The sequence below is a fragment of the Lissotriton helveticus genome, chromosome 2_1 (genome assembly GCF_964261635.1).
Source record: "Lissotriton helveticus chromosome 2_1, aLisHel1.1, whole genome shotgun sequence".
Lineage (NCBI taxonomy): Eukaryota > Metazoa > Chordata > Amphibia > Caudata > Salamandridae > Lissotriton > Lissotriton helveticus.
In genome coordinates this window covers 1,758,616,971-1,758,635,026 of record NC_136059.1, presented here as the reverse complement: position 1 = coordinate 1,758,635,026, position 18,056 = coordinate 1,758,616,971, and the positions used below count along the sequence as shown (strand labels likewise).

Sequence of the window (18,056 nt, the reverse complement as noted above, 5' to 3'; positions counted from 1 at the left end):
AGCGTCTGCATGAGCTGTTTCCAGTAGTCAATGAGTATGTCTACAACCTGGTTGGTGGTACGACAGAAATGAGGCTAGCGGTGGAGCAATGGCAGCTAGTTAAAAGCCTGACAGACATGCTTCGTCCTTTTGAGGTCTTCACGCGTGAAGTCAGCAGGGAGGACTGTTCTTTGAGCAAAGCTATCCCATTGTTGCTGAAGCTCGAGCACCAAGTCAAGGTGGTGTCTTCAAAATTAAAGGATGCTGGAAAGAATGAAGCATATGAGTTGGCGCAGAGATTATTACAACGCCTAGTTAGCAATGAACGGCTTGTAAATATCAAGAAACAACAGCACTACATTTGTGCTACTATTCTGGATCCACGTTACAAAAAGCGATTGTTTGGCAAAGTATTAATTCCTTTTGAAACATCAGATGTTACAGAATACAAACGTTGGCTAGCTCAGTCAGCCATTCGTTTTGAAAGAGAGCGGAAGGAAACTGTAGGAGAAGACAGTACTACTAGTGAATCAGCAGGCCATCAGGCGTCCCAAAAAAGCACTTCTGCATCTGTGCCTGTGGCAGAAGTGAGTGTCTTTTCCTCTGAGCCGTTAACCACACCAGCAACCGTATCATCTGCACCAGGCCCAGGCGATATGTCTGAAGGGGATTGGCTAAGTCAGCTAGGGTTTCCTTGTCCCAGAAAGGACACAGAAGTGCAAAGTACAGGAATCCGGGAGAACATTGTTTCAATGGTGCAGGCCTATCTGGATGACTCAACAGCAGTCAATATTACTGAGGACCCACTGGCGTATTGGCATGGGAAAAGAAACATATGGCGAGAGCTCACCAACCTGGCTATCAATTACTTGTCTTGCCCACTCGCAAGCGTGTCTTCAGAACGTGTTTTTAGTTCTGCTTGTGGCATTGTGACTTCCAAAAGGTCCCGCCTCTTGCCCGCAAATGTGGAGCGGCTCACCATGATAAAGATGAACCAGCACTTCATACCACCAGATTACAAAGTACGAGAATGCGCGCAGGAAGAAGAGGACACCGACCTACCTGAGGGAAGTTTTCCTCAGTTACCAGAAGTACTACCGACTCAATTTGCAGAGTTTGAGGACGAGCTCTGCTTCCCTGACAGCGAGTTCTGAAAATGAGTCAATGATTCATTAACTTTATTTTTCGTCCTTATTCACTTTTATTCCTGTGTGTCTGTCTTTCTTTGTTTAGCAAGTGCTTGATCACATTCACAACAAAACTGTAATCACCCCATCACAACAACAAGCCCATCAGCAGAACTGTCTTGATTTTGATGCCGCAGCATTCCTCATTTGGCAAATTACACGTGAACCAACACGATGACAGTGTTCAGTAAAACGAACTTACTGCAAAACCACCACCCACCAGGCTCAAAAGTAGTAAAAAACAGGTATGCTCAGATAAAGTTTGAAAAAGTATATTTTTATATCCCTAACAAAATAATATCCCGCAAGACCCTCCCTAACCCCAACAAATAAATAGTCCTTCAAAAGTCCCCAAAAACCCCAACTCCCAATTCCCACCCCCCAAAAGTCTCTAAAAAAGGGGCAAGGGACACTCTAGGGATGCATGCTGTGGACTTTGGCCTCCAGGGCATCATGCCTTAGGGCCAGGGCATCGTACTGCTCCCGGAGGATGGCGTGGTCTAAGCGGAGGCCCTCCAACAAATTTTGATGTTCCTTCAACTTGCGGACCTCCGCCTCCAGGTCGGACACTCTGTGGGTTGCACGGCGCAAGCGAGCCTTGAGAGTACTGTGAGGGGCAGCCTTTGCTGCTCGGCGGTGGCGTCTGCCAGCCCGGCTCCGTACCGCCGGAGCACTGCGCTGACCGGCAGAACGTGGGGGCGCGGAGGAGGATGCAGGTGTCCCATTAGATGTACTGGACTGCGTGTCCTCCCCCTCCAGTTCCACCAGCCGCCGATATTCTGCAACAGTGGCATCCAGCCTCCGTTGCCGGGCCAGTAGAGCCTGCATACTCCTGGATGGTTTGGATGTTTTAGTATGAACAACTATATGAAGAAAGAAAGACATAATCTGTAACCAATGCTCTTTAAGAATATGATTAACACAAAATGATTCAGCAGAAAGTTGTGTCACAGTACAACTAGCAACTAGCCAGCGCAGTACAAAACTATTGAGGCCAGTATCATGGGTGTCTGCAGGGAGGGGCAAGGGGGCAAAATTGTTTGGTACGTTATCTGCAAGCCGGCATAATGCCAGCGCAGTGAACTTGCACCCGAGAAAAATAACAGACGCACGCCATGATGAGTGACATACACTTGCGTTACTGTACCGGTCCAGTACATGCAGGTGGTGAAGCTCTTACTTTTCTATTACGGGTGGCACTGAGAATACTCTGTTACAAGGGCTACTGCTTAATTAATTTAACTTTCACCCTACAGTGCAAATGAGTACTAGGAAAGGAAAATCAAGGAGATAAATAATGGGATTATCTATCACTTCACATGGGATGTATTTGCTTACATATGGGATGACTTCAGGTGCTTTGCTTTTTATTGAGTGACCAGTGATACATCCACACATGAATGATGTACTACTACTAAAATTATTAAGAGGTGGGGAGTGGCCACCGTACTATTAACCGGATATATGCTGTGCTTGCAATAAAAACTACTGCTACTATTAATGGTAGTTTTTTGACAAAATTACAACTTCTTTTCCTTGCCTTTCCTACACTGGAACGGACGTGCGGGTGCGGTGTTACATGCTCTTCAAAGTAACACGTAGTTCATCCAGTGACCGTCTACTCTCTGTAGATACACATCATATGCTATCTAAGAGTCAGATAGTACCATGATCCAGCTTACCTCTACCCGCCACCACCACTGTCTGCTTCCTCACAGTATCTTCTTGGGCCACTTGCGCCGCCTCCTCCCCAGAGTTGTCCTCGGAGTCGACCACCACCACCACATCCGAGCTGGCCCCGCCACCAGATGTTCCACCTACAAAGTAGATTTAAGAATGTTAGATTACACCACTCACTAGTATTTGGTCTAGGAATGAAGAAATGTGAAAACAACAGAAAAAGTAATTGACTGTCTAATCTAAAGTAAAAATGTCCCTCCTTCCACGGAAAGGCTGTTGTCTTGCTGCACTTTTTTGTCACAATTGATGAATGCTTGCTTAATTTTAACACACACCATTTTTCTCTGAACAGACAGAAGCTGGACTTCTAAGGACAAGAGCAACATCAACTTCAAACCAGGTGAAAGCTCGGCTCGACCACAAGAAATGTGTTCCATTACTCATCAACTCAGCACCAAACACTTTTCCATTTCCAGCTAACTTAATTTTAATATATGTGTTTACTTTTAATAAAGCTTTTAAACTTGAATAGACTCTGTGGTTTTTGGTCCTCCAGACTAGAGTGACTGAGCGAAAGGTTTTGCAATTTTTGCAAGGAGGAGTCCGTGCCTCTGACACTACCAGGTTTATACAGTGCGCCAAACACGCCACTCTGAAATATTATTACTCTTGTGTTTAGTGTCCATAGTTCGGTTTGTGGAGAATTGTCCCTGCAACAGTAGTATTAGGGATTGTGCTCCTATCTAAACACTATTTCGAAAAAATTAAATTAGGAACGCTTGGACAACAATAGGTCCTCTATATTTAAATGAAAACTTACTGGGGCCAGCAAAGGAGCACTCGCCGCCCTGGCCTGCATCCTCCTCCTCCTCTGGAGCCACAGCATCCTCCTGTTCCGTCCGCTTGCCCCTGGGGGGACCTGACGTACAACATGAAAGAAAGAACAGAAAACATTGATGATTGCTGCTTGTCGATGTCCTTGTCAACCAAATCAAACATTTAGAAAGAACAAGAACCAACTATTTCAGCCAAAAAGAGGGCTACAAAGGAAGGACTGCACCTGAGCCTCTACTCTAGGGGCAAATTTACAAGCCCCTTGCAGCTCTTTTGCTACGTTCTTGCATCACTTTTGTGACGCAGCGCCACAACAAGAGAGGCGCCACGGTGTGGCGTATATTAACAACGTGACACATATGGGAGATGCATCCCATTCTAAAGCCCTACGCCGTAAGGGAGCGTTCCAGCGCAAGGGAGGACGTTCCTGCGCAGGAACGCATGCTAAAAGTGGCTATGGGGAATATATAAAATTTCAATCAGTCATTTAGGACAATGATGCGTCAATCAAACCCTGCGCCTGCATGAAGCAGACGTACGGCTTGAACCAGCATTGCTGGAGCTGCGCCATCATTGCAACGCAACTCCATCAATGTGCCGCCTTACGGCACCGATGCGTAACGCTTCGGTGACGTTTTGGGACCATGGTGTGCCGCATTGTAAATACGGCGCACCATGGGTGGTGCTGGCGTGCCGCACACTTTGCAGGGATGCACAGGTAATTGCAAATCTGACACTTAGGGGCATACTTACGAGTTCTGGGCTGCACACCTCCAGAGGTGCGCCAGAACAAATGCGTAACGCAAAACTAACCTTGCGTCACGGTAGATGCGCCGCAATTACAATGCGGCACACCCTGGCGCAAGGGTAGGCAGATGCGTGACGCATCTCTTGACGAAAGAGGGGCGCATCTCTAGAGTCGCGTCGCAGGCGCAATGCAACTCTAGCAATGCTCAGGGCTGCCCAATACTCAACATACCGCATCAGTCCTTACGCCTGCTTCAAGCAAGCAGGAATAAAGAATTGACGTAGCAGCGTCGCGGAAGTGCCTGCGTTATATCTTGTAGATTTCACGCAGGCACTTTTGCGAGGCGCACAGCTGCCTGACCGCCCCCCCCCCCTGCGTGGGAACGCACCCATTGTGGCGCATGCCCAGGCCTTAACGTGGCGCATCTCCCTAGATGCATCACGTTGTACATGACTCGCAGGGATGCGCCACGTTTACGTCGCTGTTGCGTCAGGTAAGGCAGCGTAAACGTGGCGCAAGGGGCTTGTAAATCTGCCCCTTTGTGTCTAGCATTACGCAGTTCTGTAAAGTACACTCATACATTACTCAGCACAATTAAATGAACACAAAATAGAAAACAAATAAGCAGTGGCACCGCCACAGAGAAGGAGAGCAGTGCACCTGAAATGCACAGAAGATTTTGAAATATTAATTTACCTCTACTATCAATGTAATCGGCAGCATTATTGCTCTTTGTAAAAAAGTTAAAACAAACATTTGCAATATAACACACAGAGCAGGAGAAAAAACAGAGTAGTGAGTGATGAAAAAATTGCTACTACTACTCACCAAGCCCGGGGACCTCCACTCCCAGCAGGTCGAGCAGGTCGCGCTCCCGGTCCAGGAGATCCGTCCAGCGGTGGGTCACCTGGTTGTAGGTGCGCTGGACCCCCGAGATGTCAAACAGGGCCCGGCACACCTCCTCCCACCGCTTCCGTCGCTCCTGGAGGTTGTAGCCACCAGCGATCCTGCCGTCTGCCGCGATGGTCCTGGGGAGGCGGCGCTGTACAAAGTAAACCAGTGCGCCCACCTCCTCAGGGCTGAAGATGTCCCTGGGCACCACCATTTCCGCCCTCAAACGGCCACACGGGAGCCGGGCACGGGCTGCGGGGCCCGTCTTGGGCAGCTTCACTGATGGCTTCACCATGGTGTGGGCAGGTGGTAGCAACAAGGAGAAAAAATGAAAAAGAATAAGACTAGGGAAGAAGAAAATAAAAGTTTAAAAAAGTAGTTGAAAAGTAAACAAAAGTAGCCTAAAACACAAAAATATAGAGCTAGAAAACTAGAGGGATAGATAATAAGTTAAATAGATCAAAAAAATATTAAAACAAGCAAAGGATGGCAGAGATATAGAGAGGATAGAAACACCATGCCCAGACACATAGGAATGAATGAAAAACAAGATGGCGGCCCGATCACGTGCGCGTAAGTAAGTTCGCACGCGATTTCTCTCGCGAACTCGTGCGAACTTGTATTCGCAAGGCGCTCATTCCGCGAGATTACACAGAGCGGGCGGAAACGGAAATACGTCACGCAAACAAAATGGCGGCGCCCATACTCGACCTTGGGGTAATTCGCACGAGTTTGCGGCTTCCACGGTCGATTTCGCACGACGCCGCGCCTCGCGAATAGCGCGAAATTACCGAAAAACGATTTTTGCAAAAGCAAAACCAATGAGCAAGTGCAAAAGTTCAAGCTCATCATTTGTAACCATTCCCTGTAGTGCTTCCTGAAGGGGCCCTCCAGAATTCGGTTGCCTACTTGCAACTATTGTGTGACCCTGCTCTGACAGTCACAGAATAGTTACAAGTATGCCATTGCCAACAAAGATCCTGTTAAAAAAATTTACATTGCAACACAAAGTAAAGGGAGCAGACAAGCAGGTGCCAGCCTTCATTAATGTCAGTTGGGGCAGGGCAGGTGTCGTTGTAATTTAATTTTGCAAAACTTAAAGCACTTAGCAGGTGTGCTTTGCTTTGCCACAATAATGTACACTGACTGGTCAACCAGAGGGTGCTGTGATGACACCGAGGGTGGCATGGGTGTGCCAGCCAGAGGGTGGCATGGGTGAACCAGAGTGCCAGTGTTGACAGAGGATGGCAGTGCTTTGCTTTCCCCCAATAATGTACACTGGTGAACCAGAGGGTGCTGTGATGACACAGAGAGTGGCATGGGTGAGCCAGAGGGTGGCATGGGTGAACAAAGAGAGTGCCAGTGGTGACAGAGGGTGGCAGTGATGAAGAAAGGCTTGCAAACAGGCTGGGCACGTAGAAACAACAAGTTCGCAAAACTGGCGACCCGACAAGTAAGTTCGCGATTTGCGAAATTGTACGAAACCCTCGCGAACTTGCAGAAACCCGTGCGAACACAAAAAAAAAGAATCCGCAAAATCCGCGAGAGTTCGCGGATTTTGCGGATTTTCGCAATCCGCAAATCCGCAAATTCACGGATTGCGAATCCGCAAAATCCGCCCATGCTTATATTCTACATTTGTGTTGGTAAAACTGGTAGACAAATAAAGGAAGGAAATAAAACTTGTAAACAAAACCAGGAAGGAAATAACACTTGAAAACAAGAACATAAATAACCAGTGATAGTGTCATATGTGGTGTGTGTGTAAATTATGATACTCTCTGTGAGGGTCTGAGTTAGGTGGAGTGATAACATGGGCTTCCTGACATTCAAAATGAATCTACAGAAAACAACTATATTCCATCCGATCATTGTGTCCCTTTGGATGGCAAGCATCCAGTTTCTTTATCCAAAACATTTCACGTTGCAATAGTCTTTTCCTGTTGTCTGTACCCTGTTTGACAGGGACAACCTCCAAAATCAAAAATCTTAACTGGCTGATGTTGTGTTTATAGGTTATGAAATGTGCAGCCACAGGTGACTTTGTCATTTTGTTTCTAATGGTGCTCTTGTGTTCTGTCAAGCGAACTTTTATTTTTCTCTCTGTCTTTCCCACGTATGGGAGGCCACATGGGCATTTGAGTAAATAAACCAGATTTTTTGTGTCACATGTAGCGTTAGTGAATAATTTGATTTGTTTTCCGGATGTGGGATGGTTCAGAGTGTTGCCTTGAGGCATACAGAGCGTCCAGTATACGTCTTTACCTCAATATGTGAATTTGAATTGGTCTAGGGCCCCACCGGGTCGGATGTATCATGGCAGAGCGACCTTTGGCATATACGCAGCCATTTTGAGCCCTGAAGATTCGCATAAGCGATGAAACACGTGTCGGCTGGCTGTTGTAGAGCATATGGATATTAAAGAACCAAGGATTTGGACTGTTTCTCTGCAACATTATTTGTTCACTATTGCGTGTACTACCACCAACGTGTACATCAATACTTTGTGTGTGCATAGGGTATTTCCGTGTATATATTGTTGTGTTTTGCCAGTTCTCTGGTTTAACTTTTGAGTGGTTATTAGGTTTTCCACTTACCCAGTTGCACCACTGATATTGCTTCTCAGTGCTCCCATAATAGGCTGTGCGCCCAGTGCTCCACTGACACGAAAAACCTTTCTGCCTGAAATATTAAGTTATCAGTGTACCTTTGTTTTTTCTCAAGCTCAACTCCCCAGGGTCAGAGGGTGCCACCCACTAGCACCCAAAAAACGTAATTAAACAACACGCCGACAAGAAGTAAACCATAGAGGAACTTAGTGTGCCACACATCACAAACTACATATATCTACAGGACCCCACACTCCTGGATACCTAGGGGAGACGTTAAGTGTTCTGAACATGTAAAAGTATTGCAGATCCTCACTCCACAGTGCTCCTAGCACAAAAGTCAGTTTTTGGGAAGCACTTTACTACAATGTGGGAAGTAAAATGTGCAATTTCACTAAACCCAAGGCATATAAAACTCATTTTATAAGGGTCCTCCTTATAACTACCTGACCCCCACCCCTGGGACAACTAGAGTAGACCCTGTGGGTACCTAATATGCCAAAACATTGTAGTTTATTCATTTTTAAGTGGAGTTTGGGCAAAATGTGCATTTCAACAGCAGTCGAGCAACACAGGGCTGCTTTTAAACTAACCTCAGGCTTCAGCAGTGCTCCCATGCAAGTGCAGAAAAGGCTGCTGGCCTCTAAATGGCCATGCCCTATTACATACTAGTGACTTAAAGGTAGTTTCAATCCCCCAACCCTATTAGGTAACTGGGATTTATAAGGGAGGTTATGTTAATCCTAGCCCATAGTGTATGTAGGTGTTTTCACTGTGTTCTAAGTGTGTGCCTTCAGCAAAGCACGGGCCCTACGCTTGGTTAGGCAGAGCCCAGGATCAGTCAGAGTCAATTACTACCAGTATCAGTCAGCTAAAAGTTGGGGTTCCCAGGGCACAGGATGACTTTGCAACAGTCTGATATAAATATTATGTCAAAACTAACATTTACAAAAGATTCTCACTGGGTGTATATTTTCTAATATTAGGTTTGATGGGGTGATATTTTGTACACAATATTTCGGACACAATGATTATTTGAACTTCTGACAATAATTTTCTGGTTCCACACCTCTAATACATACATTCCTCTAACTAGAGGGCTACCTGCGGTTTTCATAGGGCTAAACTCCCCAGAAACACTGAAGCTCGATTATTGCCTTACAGTATTTTCAAACAACATTCTTGCAAAATAACTGACATAGTGCACTACTCCTGTAATAGTATAAGACACTGAAACATAACCAAAGACAGCAAAACCATAAATTTTCAAAATGCAATGCTCTGTGGTGAATAATTTATCTAATCGACGAATTTGTGGCTTCCCTGAAAACAGGGCTTTAACATTTTGTCACAGATGTTTGCTAAGTTTCATACTTACATTAGAAAACTTTACTCAAGAGGATATCAATGGGGTTCGTGGACCCATAAATTAATTCCAATGGGGCCCATGAAAATTGCCCCAGACACGTATGTGTTTCCACTGTGGCTAAAACAGAATCAGAGTATGCCAGAGATTATAAATACAAGCTCTTCATCAGAAAACATATTTTATTCTAACATCACATGGAATGTATTGGACATTTTCACTTTCCCTTAGTGCATCAGCTGGTCAAGAGGTCGCACAAGAATCGGGTTCTTATTTTATTTTGTATTAGTTTTATGTAATGCAAACTCAACTCAAGGGCATTGGAGCGCTTTGCATGACCATCAGTTACATTACACAAGGTCAGATTAGGTATTTAATTATTTTTTAGGCACGGAGAGATTAAGTGATTTGCAAAGAAACACAGGATGTTGAGCTGACGCCGAGATTCACACATCCTCGACTTTGTGTTACACAATTCACCAATACTGCCTTTTTTGTTATCTCTCCCTCTAACACTGGACATCTTAATGAGGTAGGTAGGCATGAAAATGTCTCTCTCTCTCTGGGTCTCTTGTAATGGGTATTCTAGAGACAAGCAGGATCAGACAAAATGAGGAATCTTCAGAGAAGTAGTTTGATGACCACTTCATTAACTGAAACTAAACTATCCACAAGATTGTGCCCAAACGAACAGAAGTCGCGTATTCCACCCTGGACGTGTTTTACGTGTTTGGATGTTCTATTACACAAAATGCTGTGGTACAAAAACAGATACTTCATAGGAATCCATGAAATCTAGAGATATTTCATGGTTGCCTGTGAAATATCGCTGTCATAATTATAATGAAAGCCACCAAAACACTCTGTAGGGCTTAACCTTTGTTGGGGCTACTGTGATTATGCAGCATAGAGGACCAAATTATGCAGTAAGGTTATCTACATTTTGTGTTAAAAAGGGCACATGAATGGTTTAGAAGGGTGTGGCAAACCCAAGCTTATGAAAAACGAACCCCTGACATGAATAACGCTCAGAAGAAATTCACAGCCATGGGACTCCTGTTAATAAATGTCTTACTAGACTAGAGAATCAGTACTTGGCCCCTCCAAGGCAGCGTGCCCTAAAGCTATTTCTGTATAACTAGCCCCAAGGGAGGATCCGCGAAGGGGAAGGAGCTGGGAGAGAAATGCCTCTCTGATACATGTATGAGGAATGTACATGTATCAACAGTGTTCGGAAACCAAGGTGTCAGTCCACAGCATGAGTTGGGCTCAAGACATCGAGTGGGAGGGGAGTTCTTTGTTGGATACTTTGATACAGAAGCGGAACCATTGAATTTTTCATGTTATGATTACAGTTGTAAAATATATTAAAAAATTGGTTCTCGCTGGCCCTCTCCGTTGTTTTCTCAAAAAAAGAAAAGTAAAGCAATCAGGTCTCATAGAGCGGAGGCATTGGCAGAGACGTGGCCGGGTGCTCGTAGTGGCTGCCAGTGACGACTGGAGGCGGGAGCCAATGCAGGTTTGACATCGGGGGCTGGCTGTGTGTGGCTCACTGCCCCGGCTTGAACTGTAGGAGTCGCGGGGTAAAGGATGGGGGCTATAAGACCTCTGGACGGGCCCCCCTCGCTTGTGAAGATACTACAACGTCCCGATTTCGCGTTTATCTTCCCGACAGACCAGGGTAGACTCCTGGTTTTGTTTGTTTTAATCCAATGAACTCCTAACATCGCTGTTTGTTTCTTAGTGGCCGGCAAACCAGGGTGGGCTCAGGGCTCTGTTTGGACGTCATAGAGGGGCACAACACGCTTCTGGTGGTGACTCTTTATCCCACCTCCTCGTCGCCAGTTGTTGTGTTCTTCGCCCACAAAGCCAGGCAGAGACAGGTCAGTCGCACACGTTACTTTATTCTCCATTCCACACAGGAGACGGGATTGAGATTGCACTTTGGACGGGGAATCGAGTATCCCAAATCAAGTCCCAGGGAGCGGATGCACTGGACAAGATGGCACCTCGGGACTCCGGTGACCTCCTTTGAGTCAACGGTGAATGGAGATTCCGTGTAATACCCTAACGGTCCATAACAATCTCTAGAGGTGGACTGGGCTTGCCCGTTACCATAGGGCGTTCTCCTTTCACAAGACAAATACTGATTCCCGGCCGCGCCTGACTCCAACATGGCGCCCATGCTGCTTTTGCTTTGGACAGATCTTTTCGTCTCTCTCCAACTGGTGACCTCCTCCCTGGATCATCATGGAATCTCCTGGTCGACCATAATCTCTATCCAGGGAACTGGCCCATCCTTAACAACAAGGGACTTGAACAACATTCCGTGCTTGACCCTAAAATGGCTGCCACTGATCTCACCTAGTCAAGGACAAGTCTCGTTGTTGAAAACCCCCAGCCTCAGTCACAGAGATCAACAACCTCGACCTACCTGGCTTAAAGAGGGCAGGCAAGCTGCATATCCTCTCCTAACCCCCCACCCTCGCCATCTCCACTCACCCGCACATGGACTCTAGTCTTTTGTTCGCCTCCAGATCCTCACTCTAAGCCGGCGGAGTCCGATCCGCATGGCCTATCACCGGTGGAGCTGCTCCGACAGCTATAGTGGAGACTGGCTCTGGCACACCGCTTTGGCTGTCACCTACCCAGCCGGTCTTCGGACATTTGTCTCGTCTTCTCCACTGCTGTCTCCTTCCTTTGGACTCCCAACTCTCCCTGATCTGTTTGGATCCTGACTCTTGTTTTTGCTAATAACTCCTGTATTAAATATGTATCCATTCTTTTATTAATGTGAAATCTCTGTAATTTGTAACACACTGTTTCCTTAGGTAAACCGCTCTGATACCTCCGGGTCTAGCCAGGCTATATAAAACTCAAATAAATAAATAAATAAAATGTAAACATTCTACATCCAATCAGCACCCATTGGTATACGCACTTTGAAGAAAATAGCTTTTTGATGCTAACTTCCCCGGAATAAACATGTAGGCTCATATTTATCAAGGCTTTGCACCATGCAACCTGGTGCATGCATGACGTAAACCCTAAAATGTGATTTATCAATCCACGCAAGGCCCTTTTGCATGGCCCTGAGTGAACTGATAAATCAGATATTCATCCAACGCTGCGCAAAGCGCTGCATTGTGCTACTTTACCCCAGGGAGGCATTCCATGGGATTTACGTGGGTGTTCCCCCGCGGTTCCCATGGATTTTGACACATTCCAAGATTTACCATTACTGGTAGATCTCGGAATTCCCCAAAATGCTACTCCTTCCCAGGGGTGGGATAACAATGAGAAATATCTTTATTTATCCTCATTACTTCTTCTTTGTGTGATGCTGCCTCAAGGGATTGTTTTTGTGCATGAACGTGTCCATTCCTGCACAAAAACAACATGCAGCCCATTGTGCACCAGCACTGGGGAAAAGGCAGGAATGTGCTGTATTGTGTGAAATATGTCACATTCCTATTCTTTCCCTGTAACGCGGTGCAGCAAGGTGATTTGTTGTGCTGTATTACTTTTTAATAAATAGACACCCCTAATATATAAAATACATAACGGGAAACATGTTATATGGTCCCATAGTGCATCTTGGGATTCAGCAGTAGCGGCTGATGTAAGGGAGATGTGGTGGGCGGGGCCAGTGTGGAAAGGGCACCACAGAGGGTGCAGTGGGGGGGCTGCACAAAGTGGCCAGCTGGGAGGGGGCAGAGCGAGGGGGCTGAAATAAAAAAATAAAAAATAAACTTCCCTGCGGGTCTGCTGCTGGAAGCACTGCTCCATGGGCTTCTTCTCTGTCACAGGCTGAAGCTCACATCTTCCCATGCGCCCAATCCCGATGCTTCTCTCACCATGAGAGCAGCGTCGGGATTGGGCGGAGCGCACTGGTTTAGAGCTCCATCGGGGCATGGGACCCTGTGCCTGTTGATCTTTCCAGCCAGCAATAGAGCTAGGTTGGAGAGATGTCCATGTGCATGACAGTTGGGCAGGCCTAAGAAGGCCGGCCAAACCGTCATGTGCACTGACATCATGGCCCACAACTCCTCCTTGCCCTGCTACAGTGCTGTGGCCCCGTCCCCAAAACAGCCGTAGGACGAAAAATAAAATGATCTGCACTAAGATTATTCAATTTTTTTGTTTGCCTCTTTGGGTAGTGGGGCGACGCTCCTCCGCCACAGCGGCGGAGCTAGCCCTGGGACTTAAGTGCCATGTACAAACCACTTGGCCTTCAGTTTCGTAATTAATTATTTCACCAGTACCCCACCATGCAATATTTGACCATATTACAACGTTACTATGTATGAACACAAATACTCTCCCCTCCAATTTGGATTCAAAGTAAACCCTCTAGTAAAAATTCCAACACAGGGAACACTAACCCAAAATAAGCTGTGTAAGATATGAGATGTCATGTAACCACATACTATGTGCTATACCACCTTGCTCATTTGTTTGTGCCTGGTTTCTCTTGGCGCACAAAGTTACTTGTGTAACGATATATCTGTAAGAGACATTAGTTAGTGATAGATTCCTTGACATAGAATATCCCCAGGCGTCAGACTGGATCTGGAAAGTTTTTTCATCAGCAGTACTCCAGCACGTCGGTAGGCTTTGTCATACGGCTCTATGTACGCGCTGGCATCGTAGTCGCCGAGATGACGTTGACGTCAGTTCTGTACACGACTTTCCGTGCCAGGAACACAGAGCCATGCAAGATACTGACCACTGGTGCATTGAAACTAGGGCCCTGAAAGGGATGACCTTAACCCTAGAAATCAGTTCAGTAATCTATCACTAACTAATGTCTCTTACAGATATATCGTTACACAAGTAAGTAACTTGTGCATCTGAAAGGATCGCCCGAAGCTCCAGAAGGCTGATATGGAGCCGGGACTCCGCCGGAGACCAGAGGCCTCTGATCTCCGCCACTCCCATGAGTCCACCCCATTCCAGGGGGGACGCATCTGTCACCACTGTGTGCTCCGGTTGGGGAAGGGAGAGGGATCTGCCGCTGACCCAATGATGATTCGTGAGCCACCACTGCAATTGTTGTGCAGTGCCTTCCGAGATCTGGACATGGTTGGACAGGTTCCTCTGATCCTGCGCCCACTGTAGCTTCAGGTCCCACTGCAGAGCCTGCATATGCCATCTGGCATGGTTGGTGAGCAGGATGCAGGAGGCCATGAGGCCCAGCTGCCTCAAGGTCGTCCTAATGGAAACCTGGGATAAGGGCTGAAAGATCAGAATCATAGCCCGAATGTCCCGGACTCGCTGATCGGGAGGATAGACCCGAAACTGCGCTGTGTCCAGAACTGCTCCAATGAAGAGGAGCTTCTGCACATTGATGGGGAACCCCAGCAAATGCAGGAGGTCGGCCGTAGCCTGGAGGTGGGAGATGACTGTTTGGGGCGAGCCCGCCTTCAAAAACCAGTCGTCGAGATAGGGGGAAGACTGAAACCCCTGATCTGCGCAGATGAGCTGCGACCACCGCCATCACTTTCGTGAACACCCGAGGGGCGCTTGTAAGGCGAAAGGGGAGCACAGTGAACTGAAAATGCTCCTGCTCTACCATGAATCGCAGGTAGCGTTGGTGGGCCGGCAGGACGGGATATGAAAATATGCATCCTGCAGGTCCAACGCTACCAACCAGTCTTGCGGGTCGAGGGCAGACAAGACCTGAGCAAGTGTGAGCATCTTGAACTTCTCCTTCCAGAGGAAGCTATTGATATTCTGAAGGTCCAGGATACAGGCCTTTGTCCTTCTTTGGAACCAATAAGTAGTGGGAGTAACAACCCCAACCTACTTCTAGCGTCGGAACGCGCTCGATGGCCCCTTTGGCCAAGAGGGTCGTAACTTTCTGCCGGAGAAGTGTCAAGTGATCCCCTGAGTAGGCCCTTTGGACCTGTTGCAGAACCCACCTGTCCGATGTGATGGTGCGCCAGTGGTGGAGGTGATGGCGAATCCTGCCTCTCACTGGCGTCTGGTGAACCTTAAACACCAGACTATCAATCAATCAATCAATCAATCAGAGCATTTATATAGTGCACTACTCACCCGGAGGGTCTCAAGGCGCTGACTCACCCGGAGGGTCTCAAGACTAGGAAGGTTTGGAGGCAGCGGCTGCAGGGGGGGGTTGTGGACTGACCCGCACGCTGGCCCCGTGACCCGCCTCTGCGGGTCCCACGTCCGCGGCTATGCTGAGACTGTTGCTGCGCAGGCCTGTGGCTTTGCAACGAACGTGCTTGGGCAACCCTTACTTGGCCACGAAAGGAGCGAAAAGCAGAAGCGGAAGGGGTGTGTGTGACCGAAAGGCCCAAAGACTTGGCCGCACAGTCTGCTTTAGCACCGACCAGGTGAGTGCCATCAAAAGGCATGTCCATCAACGTGTTCTGGACATCCCCAGAAAAGCCAGTCGTTCTTAGCCAGGCATGACGGGGTAGCGCCACTGTTGTTGAAATCGCCCTGCCCAGCGAGTCAGCAGTGTCAAGACCACAATGGATGGTGAACTTGGCTGCGTCTCTCCTCTCAGCAATAGCTTGGGAAAGAATTGTCCGAGCCTCCACCGGACACTGAGGCAGCACTTGTGCAACCGTATCCCACACAGAATGGGAGTAACGGCCCAAGAGACATACAGTGTTCACAGACCGCAGACCTGAACCGGTGGAAGAGAAAATCTTCTTCCCAAATTGCTCCAGTTTCTTGGATTCCCTGTCCGGAGGTGCGAAAGGGAATGCACTTGGGGATGCAGAGGCTTGGACAACCAAGCTCTCGGGGGTGGGGTGTTGGGAGAGGAAAACGTGGTCGCCCGGGGCTTGGCGATGGCGTCGGGCCATGTTCTTGTCCACAGGAGCCCCTGTGTTGGGCCTGGACCAGGTGCCCAAAAGAACGACTGAGAGTGCATTGTTAAAGGGCAGCAGCGGCTCCGTAGTAGCAGAAGCTGCCCAAATCACCCCTGTCAGGAGATTAGTCCTGATGGCCACAGTAGAGAGTTCGAGGTGGAGAGCCTCAGCTGCCCTACGCAACACCATAGAGTATGATCCACCCTCCTCCGTAGCCACAGTAGGAGATAGTGCACCAGGTCCTGGAGCATAATCCTGGTCACCTGCATCCCCCGGATCCTCATCCCAGTCCTGGTCTAACTCACATTGGGCTGCGAGAGGGTCCTCAGACCTCTCCCAGTCCTCCCCGTCCTCCATAGCCTGTGGAACAGGTGGAACATACGGAGGTGGGTGGACAAAGAGAAAGAAAGTCCCAAACGGCGTCGGAAGACACCCTTTCGGCACCTGTCCCACGCCGGGGAGGGACCTGGGGACGGCATCGGCCGGGTTTGCCAGCATCGGCGATGCCGGTGGAGGTCGCACAGGGCTAACCGGCATGGACGGGGATCCAGGCCTGGATCCACGGGGGTCCCTCGGCGTCAATGCTTGGGTCATCGAAGACGTCGGGCCGGAGCCAGCAACGTCAAAGAATGAGGGCCCCCAGCCGGGCACGCGGGGCCCGAAGACGCACCGGCAGGGCCGGACGGTCCAAAGACACGTGCAATGGCTGACAGGAACTCCTGCAGCTAGACCGGAGTCACCGATGGACCCTGAAAGGGCAGGTAAGCCATTGGCAACGGCGTAGGCTCCGCCAGAGCCGCAGGGGCCCCCGTAGCCGCGTTGCGCGACCTTCTAGGGGAAGGCAAAGAGCAACAACGCTTCTTTGACTTTTTATGCTTCGCCTTACCTGACTACGAGTCCGAAGACTTTGAGTGATGGTGATGGCTCCGCGCCCGGTCCCTCGACCTCCCTTTGGACCGGGACCGTTAACGGCGCGGAGCCGACTCCTGGGCCTTCAGCCACTTTTGGGACTGCTCCCGCAAAGTTTTCGGAGCCATGGCCGGGCGTGGGGGCACGACTCGGAGTTGTGGTCGCGCCCCAGGCAGCAGAGACACTCCCGGTGCGGGTCCATCACCGACATTGTGCGGGGACAGGCCGCGTAAGACTTAAAACCGGGAATCCCTATACACCGGTAGATTGATATAGTACTTGAAAACAGAGACAAAAGTCCCAAAAAACTCAGTCAAAAAATTACTGGGGGTACCGCTCTCTCCGGATCTGCGCTTGCTGGTGCGGAAAAAGAAAGAACTGACGTCAGCGCACGTGGGCGCGTCTAAGTATCTCCAGCGATGTCATCTCGGCGACTACGACGCCAGCGACATACGCGGAACCGCACGACGAAGTCTACCGACGCGCAAGGGTACTGTTGACGAAAAAACTTTCCTGATCCAGTCTGATGCCTGGGGATATTCTAAGCTAAGGAATCTATCACTAACGTGTCTCTTTCAGATATAAGAATTTGACACAAAGCCAGATCCAACTATTTTGGTTAATATGCCTTTAGTTAAACCCTTAAACGCGTCTGGAATTCCCCCGCGGTGCGCGCGAATTCTACGCGTGCGCAGTACGGCCGATCCGTACACGCCCACCGCGACGCATGAAAAGGGTTAAATCTAAAGGGTGTTTGCCCTAGGTCACCCCAGACAGACCCTCTTTGCATAAGTTGATGGGAAGTTACCACATTAGATAACAGACCAATTTTGACATTGCCTGCGGGTCAATCTTTGGCGATAACAACCATTAGTACGAAAAAGCTGATGATACTGCTTGATGTCACATGATCAACATGCAAACCTGGACCCAAGTTTTTTATGTCAGTGTGGCTGAGGAGCATTGCCCCACTGCTTTCAAGCAGTGCGAGAAGCAATAATATGTGAA

General features: G+C 48.3%; 1 protein-coding gene across 1 annotated transcript; it reads right to left on the bottom strand.

Annotated features, from left to right (window-relative positions):
* Positions 1 to 1,508: 1,508 nt before the first annotated feature.
* On the bottom strand, positions 1,509 to 16,676 carry LOC144820316 (uncharacterized). Its single transcript, XM_078677889.1, has 4 exons — positions 16,445 to 16,676; positions 3,667 to 3,765; positions 2,849 to 2,983; positions 1,509 to 2,029 (listed from the first exon to the last, which is right to left on the bottom strand). The coding sequence occupies exons 1-4, from the start codon at positions 16,674 to 16,676 to the stop codon at positions 1,581 to 1,583; spliced, it is 915 nt and encodes a 304-aa protein (XP_078534015.1). The 3' UTR covers positions 1,509 to 1,580.
* Positions 16,677 to 18,056: the final 1,380 nt, after the last annotated feature.

What these genes read in the sequence shown, in the direction of transcription:
- LOC144820316 (XM_078677889.1), bottom strand. Translation starts at nt 16,676, where the DNA reads ATGCCGGTTAGCCCTGTGCGACCTCCACCGGCATCGCCGATGCTGGCA. An exon ending in GTGCTCCTTTGCTGGCCCCA is followed by an intron (nt 2,984 to 3,666) that starts GTAAGTTTTCAT and finishes TCTACTTTGTAG; the next exon opens with GTGGAACATCTGGTGGCGGG. An exon ending in AGTGGTGGTGGCGGGTAGAG is followed by an intron (nt 2,030 to 2,848) that starts GTAAGCTGGATC and finishes TTCTTCATATAG; the next exon opens with TTGTTCATACTAAAACATCC.